The following is a 20,963-nucleotide window of genomic DNA, read 5'->3' as shown; positions in this document are numbered from 1 at the left end:
ACGTGACTGATAGGCTTTACGTACTTTTCCGTTGAAGCAGAATCAGAGAAGGCTGGTGCGAGCTCCAGTGGAATGAATATGTGCTTTCATCCGACACAGGGAACAAACAGCACGCTGTAGTTTCAGAATATCACATCCTGAGATATTTTCCTGTTATCAAAAGCAGTACTTGACACCATGTTAGCACCAGCCTACACAATTTAATATTGACTGCTAGGCAGAGACGCCACATTATTTCCAGGAGGATGCTATTTGCGGAGAGTACAAACCAGGGAGAAGCAGAAACTAAGCAAACTGTACGTGTTGAGGGAAGCTTGCCTTTCATTTTACCACCAAGGCCTACATTTTAAAAAGGTACTACAGTCTGAACTGTGACCGTACCATCGACAAAGGCCATCTCTGATTCTCTGAGAATATGAAACACAGAGAAAAGTGTTTGGGTTTCCGCATGGATGGTCTTTACAAATCAGCTTCCCAAAGGTCATTAAGACAACCAATTGCAACCTTCTGCTGGAGTAATGGGACTTTACTAAATGACACAAATGTTCTTTCAAACCATAAAAAAAGCAAACAGTTAAAAGTTGCTTTTAAACAGGACTCTAGGACCTGTGTTTAAAAAAAAAAAACATACAGCAATAAACTGGAAATACACGTCGCCTCAGGCCCCTTATGGATGTAGCACACATCGAGTGCTCCTGTTCGCTGTAGACCATGTGAGGTAAATGATTTCACGGCGTTTAGCGTGTATGATTACTACCGCTCCAGCCGTCTATTAATCAAATACCAATCCGCGAACCGCAAGCGTTATGGGCCCGCCATCCCATAATACTCATTTGCCGCACGGAGGACGAAAAAATAACGGCAGAACGGCACTTTGTCACTCGCCGGGGGTGACATCACACGCTGGGGCTGACTATGAGAAAATCTCAGATCCTGTGAGGATGATCGGTGCTCCAAAAATAAATCAGCCGTGGGGTGGGGTGGGGCATTCTGATTCCTCTGTGTCTGTATGCTGCGAACCGCAGGACACACCGGGCTCTTCTTCCTAACGGGCCTTGGCTTCGAGCTCCGCAAGAGGCTAACGGCTAGACGACAGCATTAAATTTACTGAGGCTTCAACACCTGCCCCCTGCTCATCTATTTGCAGGGCGTGTTAAAAAGCAAGCTGGCCCTCGTCTCCGCTTCCTAAAAAGCAGAGCGGCGCGCGTCACAGCGCTGGCAGCATTTACGGGTCGAGACCACGGAGTTTTGGTGTAAACAATCGGTGTAAAAAATGCGCCGGCGTTTCAAACTTCACAATCACGGATCGCAGCCCCTTGTGCAGTAAGGCAACAGATCGTGGACATGATTTGAGTGAAGTGCTTATTGTGGAGGGAGAAAGAAATATACCGATATGCCAATTTGCTTTTATTTCCATAAGCATGTATGAACAGCTGTGTAGTGTTTATGAAGGGGTTTCATATGTACACACACAATGTTCTCGCAGTGTTGCTGGAACGTTTTGTCAATGTTACAACATTCCCACTACATGTCAGCAACATTGTGCGAACGTCTTGCGTTAGCTGGGTATCTGTTTCAGACTATTCATAGAACTATTCATAGAAATGCTACCTAATTACATTACACACACTCTCCTCCTTATTGTAGCAAATGCTAGTGATCGGTTCTGCCTTTCTTAGGCTGGTAATACTGTGCAGTTTATTTGGGAAAAATGAAGGATTGGTGTAAAAGCATGGAAAAAGCTAATTAGCATATACATATTTTAATGGTTTAGCCTCCCCCGCATAGTATTTAATGATGTGGCATTGCTTGAAATAGATCGTCTGTTGGCGCGTCGCTAACGCTGTTTAATAATTATGTGTTTCTCTCATTATTCACAGGCAGGGTGGAAGCTCATTAAACGGAACAAACGCATTATATATTTATATACATATTGCATTCTCCGTGGCGGTTCACTCAGGCTGGCATTGAAGTCACAACACAACTGCCCATTTTAATCAGCGGTTGTTTTATTATGTGTGCGAGCACACGTGCAAACTGTATAGAATTCACACGATGAAGTCTTCGGGGAAAGCCGCTGAAATGTTGCCGAGATCCACTGCTGTGGCAGTTAGCGCCGTTGAGCCGACCCGACCAATCGGACCGCCCGCTAAGAAAATGAAAGAAAGTGTTTTCATAGGACACCTGCGATGCTAAAGCTAAATCACGGTAATGCACCTCCTAATGTACCTCTCCAGCTCCTGCGTCCGTGGCGCTCACAACTGTCCTCAGTGCGGCTCACCAGGCTCCCAGAGAATCTGTTACACCTGCCATTACATGACATTACGTTTGCAAGCTACGTGATTGATGGCTGCTAAACGAACCAGCCCAATAATCAGATCAGTACTAATTTGGACCTCAGGAGAGCATTGTTTTTTTACCTGTCTCAGCTTCTTAAATGGTGCATCTTTGCAGCGACACACTATCTTTAGCTTTCCTCACTGAACAGGTTTCTGGGTAACCGTCCATTTAAACATGGTTTTTTTCAAGAGCTAAGCTTTAAGGTGAAACTACATTACGGCGCGTTCCTGGGAGTCGCAGTTCAAACAGGTGTTTTGGTATTAACACAGCTTAACGCGCGGGCCGGCTGGATGCTAAAACTCTTGCCACAATTCAAAAACGCTCCGGGTTTGCTGAGAAAAGGCTCCACACCGAACAGCAACGACCCAGTTTCCAGACCTCATTGGGCCTCCCAGGCCTTGCTATTAGATCTCATTAACAGTGCCGCTTTAGGTACAGGCAGGCGCGGTCTTTCCAAGACACAGATTTGTGTTTTCCCACCCCTGGAAAGAGAAAGCCTCAATTAAAAAGGGGAATGCCCCCCAAGGGGGTGTCGAACATTTTCAGAGGGAATGAGTAATGGAGCGTGAAGTGGCATGCCGACAGACCTGGTGCTTCTTTTTTTTTTTTTTAAACCTAGGGCATCACAGGGGAGTCACCACGGCGACAGAGCAGAAAAAGGGCCTCACCTTTCCGTCCCCTCCCATCTCTCTCGCCCCATGCCCCGCTGGAGCACCACCCTAGATATATCTGACCACATATACTCCACCTCGCCAACAAAAACCCCAAATTCACCTGCCCCCGATCGCAAACTAAGGCCCAGATTCAATCTCTAAAAGCAACGTGCTTCGTCCTTCGGTGTTGGGTACCCTTGTCCTTATTTTGTCTGTGAATCCTATACTGAGTTTTGTTAAAAATGAGTTTTAGCCAACACCAGATTTACAATGTTGCCTGCACGAAAAAATACTTCGACTGTTGTTAGGGAGGCAGATTTGTCAATACAGTTGATGGATACATCTGTATAAATTCCCATGATGGACCTGCATTGAGGCTCAAACAGAAATGATGCCATGCATCATTTCAAAGTATCGCAGCTTTTTTTATTACAATTTTTCCCTGACCATTTATCTCACCATTGTGCGCTTTGCAGCCTTCTCTATAAATAATTAATTTCAGTGGTTTGACAATGGTTATGAGGCGTACTATGCAATTTACCACACACAGGTCAAGCAGAATCCGCTACTTCTGCAGTCATCTATATTACAGGCTTTTAGCTGATGAAGTCACTCTCTGACATCACAGTACCGGTTTCCTTGTGGTGAATCGCCAGCCTTTCCCCCCCCCCCCCCCCCGCGTCATGCGTCACATCAACGAGTCACACCCAAGCGATAGCACAGAGCGCGCTGCGGTTAGACTGACCCCGGGCCTAACCCCTCGCGCAGACAGACAGTGCAGCGCGACCCCCCCCCCGGTATAAATAGATTAACACATTTATAACTTCGCGGTAAAAGATGACCGATCGCGATCTCTCGCAGGCCTCTCCGGCAGGCGCGGTGGAGCGCTCCTCTCGCGCCCCCTCCCAACGGGGGCGGGGCCATTTCCGAAGCGGAGGGGCCTGCACTTTATCGAACCCGCAGAGCTGTTTAAAACCAGGCTAATGCGTATTCGCCGGACCACAAACACCCGCGCCATTAAGATCGCGATCAGAAATGCGGGGGCCACGTGTATTTTCGGCTAAAAGCTTTTCGCTGGCTCTGACCCCCCTTGACGCACATCCTCTCGCGGGCTCTGAATGGGCTGTAGTGCCTTTCACTCCCGAAGCAAAGCAGGCCCTTTTTAATGTACCGTCGAACACACGACTGTTTAATGTCGAATTCAGAAACTAGTTCAAAGGGTTTTTTTTATTTATTTATTTATTTTTACGTAAAGCACTGTGCACGCAGTGAGAATGCAGGCCTAATTACAAGGGGGGAAAAACTGTCTTCATTAGACGTAGCATAACAAGCGCAGAATCTTAATAATTCTCCGCGCGTGGCCTGCGCGTCTCCAGCGATACGAAAAACACTCGACGAAACTCAATTAGAGCTCAAGGTTGGAACACTGTGGGGGAAAAAAAAAACAGATTGGAAAAAAAACTTGTAGCCATCTACAGATGTTTTTTTTTTTCTCCTGGGGGAGAGGAAGCAATTCAGCCAGCCACTCAGCGCTCCCCAGGGGTTTACTGGAAAACACAGCGTACGTTTTACTGGGGGGGGGGGGGAAGAGAGAGAGAAAAGAACAAAAAACGTCTGTGCGGCTCGTATAGAAGCACAGAAACAAAAACATTTAACCCTTTGAAGAGCAGATTTTCCTTGGAATATTTTTTCAGAATTTTAAGTCAGTGTTCTAGAACCCCATTGCTTCTAGAGCACCGGGATTTAACCCTTCATGGTGTATAACATTACAAATATGTGATTAGAATGTTCTTAACTGAACACTTCTCACGTATGTAACAGTCCCTGCATCAGCAATAGAATGTTCAGTTAAGAACATTCTAATCGCATATCTGCGATCTTATACACCTTAACGGGTTAAATCCTGATGTTCTAAAAAGAAAAGTGAAAGCACTCAGTAGTAGTTTTCGAAGCCTTTCTTTAAAAAAAGACTGTTGAATTTGTAAGTAACCCCCAAATTAATAACCAAACAGCATTCCCTTTAAGCATACCAGATAGGAGAACATTTCATAACATCTGTTACAGCAGACGCGAGGAAGCTGGAGAGGTTTTTCACAAATATTTCACTTTGATACATGTTTCACGGAAGGAGGCAGGGAATGGCAGTGGGCTCTATCCTTTCATTAGACTGCTTTATTAAGCAGATCAATATTCCAGGCAGCAGTTTAATGGAGCACCGCACACACTACGCATGTGCACAGCTTTGTGTTTCCCTAGTTACACGGCACAGCCCAGCCCAGGGGTTCAGACTGCCTGTTATCCTGCCGCCATCAGGAAAAGCAGGAAAACCCAAAAACCGGACTGTACCCTCCCCATGTACCCAGACTGTGTCAGACCTGCCTCCGTTCAGCCTATCACAGCCCAGCAGGTCACCGACCCGCTCACAGGCTATTGATGTTCGGGGTTCGGGCTTTCGCGCCTACGCTACCTCAGCTTGGGGCACGGATCGTCACCACGCCTCTTTTTTTTTTAAGGCCGCATGTCCGGATTGGTATTTGAGGCCTCCCGGATTGACCAATCAAATCTGCCTTTCATTCACTTTCACATGATCTCTCTCGAATCGAACGAGGGCAAATGCACGATGGAGACCGAGCAGCCAAGAGCAACAGACCTATTATGAAGATAGAAATTCAGTTTAAGTTGCCTGGGTAAAAAAAGGGTCAATATTGTTAGCTGCGGGGGTGGTATTACTGGATACAGCTGCCTGCCGTAAACATGCTAATGGCCCATGCAAGGCTTTGATCCTGTGTGCACAGTGTATCAGAGCCAAAGCCAAGTCTCCACACAAACACGCTCACCTCAGAGTCAGTCCCATCACAGGAGAGAGGGAAAATCTGGGGCAGGACTATTAGGAGCCTCGGAATGGCACCCAACTGCGCGCGCCAACGTCCGCAGCCAGATACAGTACGTACTCCGTGCCGCGTTTTACTGAGGACACCTTTTTTTTTTTTTTACGGTTGCTGAACCCAATTTCCCTGGACAGCGTAACAGGAACAATTCCGCCCGGCTTTATTTTCTACCCAAACGCACGGACTCCGTCTCCCGCCGTGGGTTTACTGGGAGGATTGAATTAACCTTTCGGATTTATTATTTTCACCTAATTTCAGAACGGGGTGGGTTTTTTTTTTTTTTTTTCATTTTACCGCCCAGATTCAATCAACGTTCGTCCTCAAGCTTTTGACAAATAACATTATTGCTTCCCCTGCACGCACGGTCGTTAAGATCGCTTTGGGATCCTGCCAAGCCGACTCCAGAATTTAATTATGAGACGAAGTTAAGGACGAATTTCGCCCCGAGTCCAGGCCTTTGTGTCCTTGAGAGGGGCGTGGCGGTGTTTGCATCAGCCCATCGGCGTCCGTGAGCTCGCAGCGAAGGCAAGGCTAATCCACTCCGCTGCATGATGGCGGCGGCATAAAAGGGAATCGCGTTCATACTGAGGGAAACGAGCACTTTGATCCTGAGGGACGCGAATGAGGATATGAAACCTAGAATTTAAACAACCATCGGCGCCCATTGTCCAATAGTGGATCGGGCCATTGGCAGCCGAAAGATTGCGTGTCTTTTCGGTCGTTAAATGTACCGCTGCTCTCATTAAATGATAAAGGGGTGTTCCCTAGAATCATGGCCAAAACTCTAATCTGGCTGAGTCTTATTCTTTGGTTGAACTGATTAGCTTTTTGATCCAAGATGGCTGACAGTATGTGTGTTTGTTGACAAAGAAAAGTCAGTTAGGATAACAGCACCGGTTTGAATGCTCGCTCTGTGCTCGACTGAACTGGTCTAAGACAACAGCGCTCAGTCGTAAGCCTCCTCACGGGAGTCCCCAGTCGACCCCCGGCTGTCTCCGTGGCGACACCATGCCCCTCCCCTATCGCAGCTGTCAGAGCTTCCTCCTCCCCCCCCTGCCCTGGAGTGAAATTGAGTGAGTGGGACTTTCCAGCAATGCTACCTAGCAGAGCCTGCCATTAGGCCCCGTGGTTCTGCTGTCAGGGATACCGGCAGCGAGCTCCCTCACCACAGGATCCTAACAAGAACATTCATCAGGAGCCTCTCTCAGCAGCAGGCCCATTAAGAACAAAAAAAAAACCCTGCCAAGAACAACATAATGAACCAAGGTTTATCCAGCAGTCAGTCTACATTGTTTTTTTTTATTTGGGGACTTCCTGGAGGGGAGGGGCAATGAGTCGCCCATCCGGAAGCTTCTGTATCATAAAAAAAAAAAAAAAAAAAAGTAATCACAGCGCTGAACTGCATAGTCGCGCCGCCTGTAAGCTAATCGCTGGGAGTCTCAGAAGAGCTAACTGCCGAGTCCTGACATAAGAACCGTCAACACAATTAGCAAATGTGATCTCAGCTTGCGATCCCCATCAACATCTCGAGATGGAGTTATTTTTATACAGCGCATGCTTTGTATTCTAAATGCGGAGGTTGATGGGAACACGAGCGGGTGATGCACAGCTACACACACTCTCTTTTTTCTTTCTTATATCCACTTCATATATGCTTAAGGCCACCGAGAATTGTTCTGTGATCCATTTAACATGCCGTTCACTGTGCATCTGTAACCATGAAAGTGAATCGTTACTCTGGATAGAAATACACTTTGAGACCGTTTGAAAATGGACGGCCAGGACAGAGTTTATTTGGTGGGATGGGACGAGACAGCGCGCTGGCCTCATCATCGTTCCCCCCTAAAACCTGACGAGCGAATGGTGGGGGAGAAAGCCCCAAATGTACGTTTTTGCTTTTCCTACAGCAAAAGGTGTTTGGGGGCCAGGTTGTGATGTCTGCTTTGGGTTTTTGATTTCCTGATGCTAATCAGCTGCTCCGCCCAGCGAGACTGCGAGCACTGGACCCGACCTGGTCCCATCTCTCTCCTTCACCCCCCTCGCCGAACACTGATCCCAGCACACGGCGCGTAAAAGATGGATCAATCAGCAAATGAGATTAAAGCCAAGCCGCGGACGGGCACAGAGGCTGAGAGCCTCGCAGTGTAGAGAGAGGCAGACAGAGTGAATGAGGGAGACAGGGAGGACAGGCAGCACACAAACACCCTACAAGGCCCGGTGTATAGCAGCAACAGGGAAAGCTTTTAAAACCCTTTGAAGAGCAGGGTTTTTGCAATGCTTTTTTTAAATAAATTCAGTCAGTCAGGGTTCTAGAACTCCATCACTTTCAGTTTTCACTGAGGGGGCAGGGGGACCTGTGGGCTACGACAACACAGAAAAACTCTCTGTGTGGGCTTCCTCACTGACTCAGACCAGAGAAGCAAAAAACATTTAACCTTTTCCCCCCTAGAAGAGTGAATTGTTTGGAATGCTTTTCCCCCAAACATTTCTCAGCCTTGAATAAAAGAGTGCAGTAAGAGATGGTTAGCCAGCACTACACAATAATTAAGCAACCTGTCGGTAACCCGGTCTCTTATTTGGCACCGACTACTAGAATTAAGAGCGCACACCTCAGTGAGCGACCACTTTCCCTCCCATATTCTCCCACCACGAGCGCAGCCCTCCTGGCTGCGCCTGCCAGATGTCCTGTTATAGATACATTGATTTGACATACAATACGTCTCCATCAGACGCTGCCGTGATCTGGCTCGGTGCAGCAGAGCCCTTTTGTTAGTCTGGTTCCAGCACAGTGCCGGTACAGCTCCGTATCTTATCTGGTGGAACTGAATACAGAACACCACTGGGCATTGCCTGCTTGAGGCTTCATTATATTCCCCACACAATACCCACATGACCTCCTATCCAAGTCTGCTGTCACAACTGATAGAATTCTTTCCAGAGGTCCCGTACTTTTCATTACACAAATGGAATTCCCTGTGTGGCGAGGGACCGAAGCGATGGGAGTTAGGCAGTTTTATTTCTTTTCCGGATGCCTTTTCTTGTCACTGAAAGATTATACAGTGCACGCATCTTTTCCTGAGAAATGATGTTGTTAAGACACTTCCGTTTGCGCCACACACCAGCTACTTCTAAAATTTCATTTCAAGTCAGTGTTCAGAAAAGAGCCAGAGAGGGCCAGACATAAAAACTGAGTGTGTGTGTGTGTGTGTGTGTGTGTTGTGCATCTTAAAAGTAGTGGGTTTTTTTTTTTTTTTTTTTTGCTACAACTAACAAAATTGACAACTATGGAAAATTGAAAGCACAATACAGAAATGTTCAAGAATCCAGTTCAGTGATTATTCTAAATGTCAAAGCTTTTGAATGAAACGTGATATGTTCCCTAGAATTGTGGTGTAAATTGTAGAACCACAGAGCCATTTTCCCCGTTAAAATGCTGACAATGTCATTGATGTTCGACTTGTTGATCTAATATGTAATTAATATAACTGCCTACGGCTGAATTACTACACAAAGTATTCCATAACAAAGTTATAGCGCCCTTACATATGTAGCACGCAGTTAAGTGTCTTTGCGTGAAATGGAAAGTAAGTCAAACGCGTAAAAGTCTTACTGTACACAATGCGTAAAAACGGGACGTCAATTGGAAACTAAGTCTTTCCCATCACACTGTAATCGTAGATCCACTAAAAAATAGGCAAGACACCTGGACTCCGGAGGCTGCCTGAAACTATTAATTTATTCAGTTAATTTAACAGACAACATTATATCGGTGTAACAAGCGCACAGTTACATTAAAATGGAACACGCACAGCATTTTATCCTTTTATCTTAAATCCCTTTTAATGCGAAACATAATCTATAGCAAATGAACAAAGAAGTCATAGGTATACATTTGTTATGAATTAAATTAAACCATGCACGAGAGAGGTCTGGAGAGGGTGGGTCTTCAGAAGGGGTGGGGGGGCCTGAGTGACAGCTGCCCCGACCAGGTCTGCTGTCCTGTCAGCGCGACTTAAAACTACTGTCGGGAAACTTTGGGACAATAACGCACTGAACACCCAAACTAGCAAAAAGCGTTTGGACACACGCAATCGTTACATTTATGGTTGCAGTAACAAAATAAAAAATATTAACAAACGTTAATGTACAGACGTATACACGGGTCTGAGCAAAACATATCTGTTAATCAGGCTCAGTGTGAATAAGCGGCGTCCGCTGGATGACGGAGCATATTGTATAACCTGTAGCCTACGGCGTCGCCGAAACAAAGCCCCGTAAAAGTTGCCTCCCTATGTTGTGATAACTAATTGCATCCAACGCGATCCACATAAATCAAAGCCTTCTTTTACAGTTACGAATAGCCCCAAATCCTTTCCTTGCAATGCATTTTTATTTTACGCAATAACTTGCGTTATGCGGTTAGTGAAATGGATTGGCAACACAAATGATTCATCAGTACTATCAAATCTTTTTAAGTGGCATATTCAGTGGATAGCGTTTCGTAACGCCGACACTGCATCTTTAGCCTTTTTAGAAATATTCCGCAAAGCGATGTCATACGCCACCGGGCTGTTTCCGTGTAATATCACTACTTTTCCATTGTGTAACATTCGCACGCCATGTAGGCTAAGCTCAACCGTGTCGTTGACAAACAGCTGGTAGCCGCATGCTGGCTTCCAACTACTGAGGTTGCATCCGCGCTACTTACATGAGTGGTGAGGAGAACAGCGCTGAGGAGAAACTGTTAAACGCCGAGAGAAGTAAGACCAACGCTACTGATGTATCCATGGTCGGGCTGATTTTCCCGACACACACAATACGTGCCGATCCGGAGAGAGACGCGAGAGAGGCAGCAAGCGCGCGGCTGCTCCTACAGTGACACTTTGCCAGATAACAGTCTGGTACCCTGCTAGCTAATCTGATCAGCCGCCATGAAGGCCACTTTGAAAATATCTCTCCTGGTTTATTTCTTATAGAGCTTTTATTTGTTTTTACGCGCGTGCCAATTCGCCGTTATATCTCCAAAAACTGGACGCAATCTTTATGATAGGCAAGGATGTTCTCCTGGTCTCCCTGTCTGCAATGGGAAGCTCGTGTCAGACCCCCACTAGATCAATTTGCAAGAGTTCCCCACCCCCGCCTGACGATCGTACCGTGCCTTCCATACAAGGAGGAGGAGGACTCTTCCAACTGTGGAGCGGGCTGATACAACCGCCGGCTTTCATCAGATAAAGCGCAGATTTAACTTATGCAAACGCACTAGCAAACTAGAGACTTCAAAATGCAAGCTGTGATTTAAATATCTGACTGATCATGAGAGTATACCTGCGATCAAAATTCAGAATTTATTTTTTGGGAAATGCGTCTCACAAAAGCTCATTCTTCTAGGGAACAAAATCGTATTTTTACTTGCCATGTTCTATACTGTTTAGTGACATGCTTTGTAGTTTTAAAGTTTTTTTTTTTGTTTGTTTGTTTTTTTTTTTGAGAGAAAGAGAGAACCAAAGCTATAAATCAGCTACAGGTAATTATTACAACTTTAGGAGATGCTTTTATGCAATTTCATGATCCTAGAATTACACACATTTATTACATTTGTCCATATTTTGCATATACGTTAAGCAAAGTAATCAAAAACTATTAAATGTCTTAGCTATTCCCAATGAACCCATCAAATATTGAGTATATTTAGGCTTATTTAGGCTTGAAGAATAAACCATCATCAGGACTATACCATACTTACCTGAAAAGGGAATAAAACAATTTTCTGCTCTTAGGAAAAATAATAATGGAACAAATGGCTGTCTTTCTTGCTTTGAAATGAGGACAGAAATAAGTCAGCTTGATTCTCTCTTTCCTCTCCTATCATTCACACATTTGTGCTTTGTATTCTGCGAAGATTCTCATCCACGCTTGTGAAATATTAGCAGTGTCAGGACAAAGGCTCAACTTGCGCTCTGGAATAGGCAACCACTGATAAAAAAAATTTCCACACCAATAAAATGTGACAGTGTGCCTCCTCGCAGTAAAAAAAAAGATGTCACTCTAAAACAATATCTTCAATCTGGCTCATAAACTACACAAAGAACAAAAACACACCTCTGACAAGAGGATGATTTCTGTCTTTAAAGATACTATAAGAATATCGAATAGGAAAGAGGACATTACTTTGTAATGGCATAATTTGAACCCCTGACAGCAATTCTCTTTTTTTCCTGTCTTGTTGTATATTCTGTGTCCACAAGACAAAATAGTATATACAATAAATCATACGGTCAGGGATGAGACTACTGAACATACTGTACAAACCACTTTGGGCACACAGAGAACCTCCCTACACAAGTATAGACTGTCAACGGGACAGTATGTAAACTAAAACCCGAACTTGTTTTTATACAGCACATGCCATGGTTAATTTGATTATTCTAGCCAATCTGAAACACTAAACCTCACACAATGCATTAGCTGCAGCCATTATTGGTTTAAGTTCACTGCTGGAAAAACACAGCCAACCAAGATTATCTTGGATGCAAATAGAAAAGGTGTAGTCCGAAGGTGAATGTATGTGCTGTAATGATATTATGTACTATTTATATTTTACTTTAAGTTATTCCTGGGCATCCAGGTTCAAAGTATGAATAAAGAAGAAATCAAGGTATTCATCAAATTAGCCCAATTGATTATACTTTCACAAACACACATTGTCGGTATTGCTGTAAAGATTGGGACATTAAAATGGGTTATTGTAAATCACGACGAGAGAGATAAAAAAAGGGATAGAGAGAGCCATTTTTAAAAAATCTACTGTCTCCCATCATTGCACAGTCCATAAAAACAAGACCTTCATGCCTAAACACTCCCATCCGTGCATAAAGTTTGTACTCACGGACCCACAATCATAATCATAAAAAATCATAAGAAAATGGGACTAAAAAGGAAACGAGTGCAAGAGAGAGGAAGATAGATAGATAGACAGATAGATAGATAAATAGATGCTGCCCTGGAAATGTGCCTGTCCATTGTGGTACAGAAGCAGTTCTATTAGCATCAGAAAGGGGCTTAAGTGGCAAGGCCTTGAGAGCTCATTACAGACTAAGGCCAGCCAGCCCTTTGAGTACAACTGGGAGAAGAACAAATGCAATACTATAGGTATTCAAAAAAAAAAAAAAAAAACTCAAGACAAAAGAAGATGATAATAAATATGTTTGTGGATTTGAGTAAGGGTATAAATCGGAAAAGGTATCCCTCCCAACCCCATGGAAGAATGGCAGCTTTGCAATCTCCTATGCACCTATCCGCAAGCAAATTACGATTTCCCACGTTGTACAATGAGCCGCCTCACAGGAGAGCTACAGTGGCACCAGTCTGAGGAGGTGACTGATGACGTCTGGGGACTCGTAGGACCTGGGCAGGAGTTCTAGGAGGTTTTCGGGATTTATGTAGGAGCGGCTTCGTTTGCCTGGCAAATAACCTTTTCGGCGTGAGCCCGCGCGGGCTGGCGGTCTGATGTGAGATAAGCCGGCCCACTTCTGCCAGGGACGCTCTTCGCCGATAAACAAAAGGTCACTTCTGACAAAACGTGAGCTTACGTGGGCAGCAGACCTGAGTCAAATACGTATTTGCTTTGGATTCAAATACTCTTTCTGCGCTCTGTTGATCTTGCCTGGTGTAATTGAGCCGGCCAGTATGACCAAAAGGCGGGGTTTGCACTTTTTTGAGAGTACTTCGTTGGTTCCAATACGCCTGACAAGGATCAGTAAAGCGTAGAAAAGTATCTGAATCCAAAACAAATACGTATTTGGCCCAGGTCTGATGGGCGGGGCTCCATTTGAAGGCGGGGATTCAAGCCAGCTCAGTAAATGACCTATGACACGACGCTGGCTCAAACGTGAAGAAAACCAATGGCAAACTGCAGCAGTCCTTTTCCAGACGCTCACAGGGTGTCAGGTTGGGACTCGTGTAGCAGTAACCCGGGTAACGGTGGCTAACGGAAGCCCGTCCAATACGCCCATGCAGCAAAGCTGATTGCGTCTCACAGGTATAAAGCTTTCCCAGTCACAGACAGGTAATTGCATCCAATGACTCATCAATACTGTGTTGGCTATAGGGCCTATGCTAATGGAAAAGCTCATGGGCCCAAAAAGCAGGCAGTCTTAATAAGGACAGTACATTACAATTTTTAAAATAAAATAAAACAGGATTCCCTTTTCCTTATTTAAAAAAAATAAATAAACATTGTGAAGCATGCATATTTTAATAAACGCACTTTTGTTAATGAACAGTAGGTCACATTTCAAATCACGGTCTTACATTTGAGTGTGGAAAATGTTATTACAAAAAAATGTTATTAGAAAGGCTATTATAAAAAGATTACAATTGACTCGACTGTGGGACGCAGCTTTAGTTTTGACACCTAAACAGCTGCAGACAGCGACCATAATTTAAATTTGCAATTTAAATGATTTAAACTAACAATGCATAATCTTCTGGTGTGGGTGATTTCGCACTTGTCTGAATGCCAAGTCAGTCTCTACATAGGCCTACACAATACTGCCCATCTAGTTGCACTGTGGTTAAAATAACTAAGAACATGCATTTCGGTGCACCGTTGTTACGAAGCGTGTGCAGTTATATAAAGGGTTCGGGTGAGGTGGTTGTACCTGGCTGTATTAATGATACAGTATGTTTAAATGTACTGCAGGTTTATTCATGTTACATGTATACTTATGTGTAAATAAATATTGAGTATTATAATGTGAGTCTCTTGGATGAGCTTGATCTGTGGAGTGCTGATGTCTCCAAAGTATTAACACTAAATCAAAGATTAAAGTTACTGTGCATTTATGGTAACAACTATTTGCCAATAATACATAGTAGTAGTGGCAGTAGTATGAAAACCGTCCCCTTCATCTTAATGCTGTAAATAAATTGCAATCCTAAGAGGGCATAATATTTTGATCAAAACAATGATCAATCAACAAACTGCAACTAAATGTATTTTTGAATTCAATTTGAATTAATACAGTAGCCTAATTTAAACCTTTAGCATGGTAAATGAATAGTTCTTGATGTTAATGGAAGCAAGGCCAGGCGTGTTTTTAAGTTTAACAGTTATCTCATCACCAAGGGGTTATGAATGCAATGTTCACAAACATGTTCCTATTCAATTGTCTTAAATTAGAGAAGACATGGCATTTTAAACCTGTAAAATCGATTGTAATAATGTGAGATGTAAAACTACTATTTTGCAATCATTTAGTGCATTTTATATGTCTAGTCTAGTCTGTAAGAAAATGACATTTGTTAAAAAAGCAGAGTCATTTTACAGTTCCCTCCAACTACTGTTGTCTTCATTCAGTAGTGACACTAGTGCCAATAAGCTCGTCTCCTCGTTGTCCGCTCTACGAGTCCATTAAAGCAAATGGCCGACCACGCGTGCTGAAATTGGGTGATGTAGGGTGCAGATCTGAGTACGAATTCGTGTGCTGATCTGAATCAATACCGGCCTGTCTTTAGCGTGTGTTTGTTTCGGCACTTTAATGAAATAAATAGCTCACACGGAGGCAGGTGGGGCCGCGCGAGCGAGCGGCTGGGGGATTTAGTTTTCCGTCGTTGCTAAGCAACCGCACACCGTTTCTTCACAGGCGCACGAGTGGGTATTGGGCTCGCAGAAGCACCTTGGAGACTCGCTGCGGCGTCGTAGTTGGAATGAGAAACGAAATCGAAAAAACGAGGAGCGAGTGAAATAGAGGCCTTGGAAGAAACAATAGGATAAACGGAAGACCATTTACAAGGATTTGAAAGGAAAAGCTGCTTGCTCCTTGAAATGGGCATTGTAACCGTATTAAATGCCTTTGTTAGAATGCAGTTTTTCATTCTGTGCTTGTTCCAAAGGACAGACGTGTTTTTGTCGACTCAAACAAAAATGAAAATGTTTGAGATTGAAGGTGAAATTACAGTGACACTGGATCACAAATAAGAAAAAGAGAATTAACTGGCACAATGTAAACGCCCAAATGAGTTCAAAAACAATGTATTCTGCTCCGCTTCAGTTCAGACACATAGCAAATATCAATAAAAAACATGTACTGCATAAAATGTACACTTTAAAATGCAGTAACTGTGGAAAAATGGTGAATAATTATATTCAAATTATTACTCATGGTTAACTTTTTAGGAAATGCATCAGAGGCCTTTGCAAATGTAATTATATTTTGAGACCATGGAACAGGCAGTTGGCTGCTCGTTTTCTACCATCTCCTGGGTATCGTGCAATTGGAAAACGCTCTGCAGCACGAGTCCTGAATTGGTCATGTGATTTGGCAACATCTGTCGTATAAAATACAACTGTACACGTTTTACTTCGGGATAACTTTAGGCTGTTTATTTATTTATTTATTCATCTCATTGCATTGCGTGACACACAAACATTAGCTTCCTGAATTAATTATTCAGGATTTAAGCCAAAAAGAGTGCTTTTGACTGAACGGGGGTTGTGAGACTGTTTGAAATACATTTATCTGGGAGAGGGGCGGTACTGTTCTCATGCTCAGTTCACCAAATCAGTACACGGTACTACAGTTCACCTAGTACAGCCATGCACTCCCGGTGCAACTTGTTCAACCTTCATTAATTTCATCTTTGTTGATTTGTTTGTTTTACTTGAGAATTAATGTTTCCTTAAGAGCACATGACAGACAAGCTAATATGTAAATGTTGGAATGGGGAAAAAGTGAGGAATAATGCTCTTTTAGCTGCTAAGGAGCATTATGTGTATTGGCTACTAGGCTGACCAAAGACTAGAATCGCTCTTCCTTCAAGAATATCCACATTGTTTTTAATTTCGGTTATTAATTTGGATTTGGAATCAATACGCAAACGAACGAAATATGTGATGACTGTTTTTACGCGAGTGTCATTGGTAATTTCAAAAGTATGTTGTGGTTATTTAAATGAAAACATTTTCAATACTTGAGCTTACATTAACAGTGCCACCCTTCTATTACAAAACAGACCATGGTCATCTTTTAATCAAGTATTAATTGTTAATGCAAACATCTCTCTACTTAATTGCTATCTTTTGGCAATAAGCAGTTCATGATTGTAGTCTTTACCTGCCGTCACTAAACACTTAAAACAGAACAGTAGTAATTATTTGGCTTATTCAGGCTGAACTGGCTGACACACACTATTGCAGGGTCAGGTTCATTAAAAGTGTCTGTCGGAGAGGATATTAACAGAGCAAGCAGGTCACCCATTCTCCACCCAGAAAGGTTAATTCTCATTTTTATTTCCAGCTCAAACTCAGGATTCATTTTAGGTGTTCTTTTACAAGTCAGTTAAGCAATATATTTGAAAATGAATCAAGTTTTACCCTGACACACAAGCGCACAAAGTACTTTTTTGTGTTTACCATTATTTCTTAGTGCATGTTTTAATGTTGACTTGTGTCAAAGTATTTACATACTGGAAAGGATACAAAAATAAGTCTACAGTACAGAAACTGTCTGTGTCCAGAGGGAGGGTTTAGAGTGAGAGTCTTTGGATTGTAAATCTGCTTCCATGCTGTTGTAAATGTACAATATTCTGCATGTTTCCTCAGTAATATGATAAACTATAAGACACTATCGCCTGGATTAAATACACCCGTCTTCAGTTTATAAGTAAATGACAAAAACTGTAAATTGAATACAATGAAATTCTTCTTAATTATTATTTGAGGACAGAGTTTACATACATAAGTGTTCTTAGTAACGGTGTTCTTTGTTCTTAATGACTTGCCTGGTGAAATAAAGGTGAAATAAAAACCAAAAAACTGTGTGAGAAGCCACCTTCAGCTTCAAGAAACTATTTAATTAGAAACTATTTTTATTCCTTGGAATACTTGGAATACTCTATTAATGAGGAACAGGGGAAAATACACTGAAGACACACATAGGCTTGAACCGCTCTGTGTGGTTGATTCTGCCCTGGTGTAATACAGTACAATCACATCATACACGATTCAATATAACATCTCTGGCTTGCATCAGCACAGCCATAATTGCACAGCCATAATGAAGACAAATCCATTATACTTCTTAAATGATGTTACTCGACTCAAATGAGCTGTAACGAGGTGGAGTAAAGGAAAGACATGCCTTGCCCAAGGCACACAGGCTTGAAGATAATGATGGACATGCGGATTTAATGAGCTGTGATTGGTTACTAACTGACTGTAATAGTTCATTTGAATGCAGACATCTTTTGAAAATTAAGTTGAACTTAAGAGGCAGAAGGACTGGGGAGACAACGCCCCTTTCTCGTACGCTTTGCACTAATAAAAGCGGGAAAAGCCTGGGAATTCATTGGTTATTGGTGGGCAAAAAAAAAATATCATTGCAGCCATTACAATGCAATTCAAAATAATATGGTAATAATCTGGCACTGTGATTGGACCAACCCGCCACAAAGCATGCACAAGCTCAGCATTTTTCTGCACCATCAGAACTCTACCAGCCCTCCCACTACTGACCACATAAGACCATTTAACAAAATATCACAATGTCCAAAATACTTGGCTGGTCATAATCTAAAAATCAGCCAGTTTGTTCAAGATGTTGGTAGTACTGAGAACGTTAGTCGACCATGTAGGTCCAACAATCAGGTTCCAAATATTTAGGTACTGTCCACCCCCACCACAACCCCCTCAATTTCACACCTCAATTTAAAATCAATACAACTTGGGAAGATAGAACAGTCTTCCCTCGGTCAGTAATTGATCAAAGAGCCACCATAAAAAAATGCCCTGCTATAGAATTATCTGTCCCCAGTATTTATGAAAACCAGACTGGTTCCCTGCGCTTTAAATGGAGATCAAAGGGCTGGCACGGGCCTTCTGCCCATTGCGCAACACACAGAGACAGTTAGTGACATCACAGGCGGCCGGGGCAGTCCCACGGCGCAACACTGCGCGCCGTCCCCATGACAACTGGCTCCGCTGTGAACCGGAGGGAGAGACCTAATTGGTCCCCTGAAAAAAAAAAAAAAAAATATATATATATATATTGATCGTTTGACCTCGCTCCAGTTCTAATGTCTGTGTGTGCAGTGTTGCCATCCCAGCCGCGAGAGGAGTTCTAATGGCTTCAGCAGTGGGACCGCTGCTCTGGGAGGTTTAATGTGAACGTGAGACTCTCTCGGCCGAATCTCCCAGTCGGGCGCTGCAGAAAAGATGGAATACCATCCATCTTCATCGCAGCACTTTCTCATGCAGTGTGTGTAAAACAGCAAGCGGAGGGGAGCACTAGTACGGAACCAAGCATGTGGCAGTACTCAAAACAAATCTCCAGTGTAAAGGGCAAAGAGTCCAGTATAGACGTGCTGTAATCCGATACTTCGCGTTCAGGGCCTGATGCAACTGGTACAGTCTTCCAGCGTTCACGCCCGCGCGCCCCGTTAATCCAGTGCACCGCTCACCGCTTTATCCGTCCAAAGTACAGGCTGCGGCCTTCATCACCTGATTCATAAATAAATCAGAGCCCGATTTTACACCGAACCCAAAGGGGGCCTAAATCCGACCCCCCAGCCGCCTCCACCTACAAGCGCAGCGCTGATTACCCCCCAGCCGAGGGCGTGTAATTATTTATTACAGACCTCCGGTAAACAGGAGCAGCTCACCTCGTGTAATTAGCACTTAGTCAACAAGGGGAACACCTCCCAGACATTTAACAGAACGTTCATTTCGACACGGCCCACCGAGGGACCCGCCGCGGTCCGGATGACTCATCAAGATTTATAGACCTTATAGACAGGAGAGACGAGACAAACGTGAGCGCCCGATGGTGTGCCCCCCGCCCCACCCCACCCCACCCCACCCCACCCCACCCCACCCCAGACCTGCCTCAGATACATATTAGAAACATATATTTGAAACTCTTTAGATGTCTGCAAAATTGTAAACAATGGGATTTCACCCAGGTATGGCTTCCACAAGGGATTATACAGTCTGTGGCTTATGGAACTTTCTCAAGGCAACTAGGGACTACATTAGATGGACACTAGAATACATTGGAAGTGGCACCCTAGAAATCAGGGGTGTAAACCTCGGGCTTCACCACGATGATATACGATTATGATTCTACAGGCAACAGTTAAATAAACATTCGCTACGACTCAAAGATACGGAACAATTTTTGAAAAGTTGTATCGACCGGATCGGATTGTTTCCCTTTGAATAGATACATCCATGTATCGCTACACTCCTAATAGAAATACAGAGTGAGCAAAAGCGTGGTGTTTCTACCTGTGAACTTCCTTTTATGCTACACAGGAGCCATAAGAGCACCCACAGTGCGCACACTGCACGCTGTTCACCGTTATGACTTCAAATGGGAAATAAATCTTTGCAATATCTTATCTGTTCCCCAGAATAGAGAAATAGAGTCTTTTACGTCGGGGGCCCAAAGAGAGATTCAGTACGAAAAAAAGGTCCCAAGTCAGGACTATGGTTTGCCTTCAAAACCGAGTCTCCTGACTGCAAGATCTAATCATGTTCAATTCACTCATGCGGACAGCTCCTGGTTGGACGCGCAACAGTGCGGAAGACCGCTCTCTGAACCTCCTCTGGTCTGCATTACTGCATGCGCTTCAGACACCCCCTGCTGGAGACAAAGGCTCACTACAGGCAAATGTATTGCCTGAATGTGACCTTGCAATCAGATGCTTGATAACATTTTGCCCACCGCCTATACACAGACGAATACATGCAAGACAGGAAAACCACACACAGATTTACAATAACATGTAAATAAATTGCTTTGTCTCTTTATACCCTTTGTGTCACGTTGCTAGCAGAACAGTTCCCAGGTATGTTTGTGTAGTAGATGCAGTGCTTTGTAGATTACATGATAATTCCACGTGACTGGGTCTTAAGGGGTGGCAGGCTTGTTTGAATGCTGATGTCAAAAATCCCTAGCACAAGCCTTAAACTGTAATGATTAATATGGCCTTTAGTTATTAAACTGGGATAGTGCACAACATAAGACACCTCACCAAGGCTAATATGAATCTGTAATCCCACCCCGAGTGTAGCCATCTATGT

General features: G+C 43.7%; 1 protein-coding gene across 1 annotated transcript in view; it reads right to left on the bottom strand.

Moving 5' to 3' along the window:
- The window catches only part of LOC135245433 (voltage-dependent calcium channel subunit alpha-2/delta-1-like), a 101,913-nt gene extending 90,763 nt beyond the window's left edge, over positions 1–11,150 (bottom strand). The window contains exon 1 of the mRNA XM_064318479.1: positions 10,590–11,150. Coding sequence (XP_064174549.1) covers positions 10,590–10,669 — 80 coding nt within the window. The 5' untranslated portion in view covers positions 10,670–11,150. The remainder of the gene's footprint in view (positions 1–10,589) is intronic.
- Between the last annotated feature and the right edge of the window lie 9,813 nt (positions 11,151–20,963).

The sequence above is a fragment of the Anguilla rostrata genome, chromosome 19 (genome assembly GCF_018555375.3).
Source record: "Anguilla rostrata isolate EN2019 chromosome 19, ASM1855537v3, whole genome shotgun sequence".
Lineage (NCBI taxonomy): Eukaryota > Metazoa > Chordata > Actinopteri > Anguilliformes > Anguillidae > Anguilla > Anguilla rostrata.
Note: the sequence above shows the minus strand (reverse complement) of the source record. Positions and strands in the feature narration are given on the sequence as shown.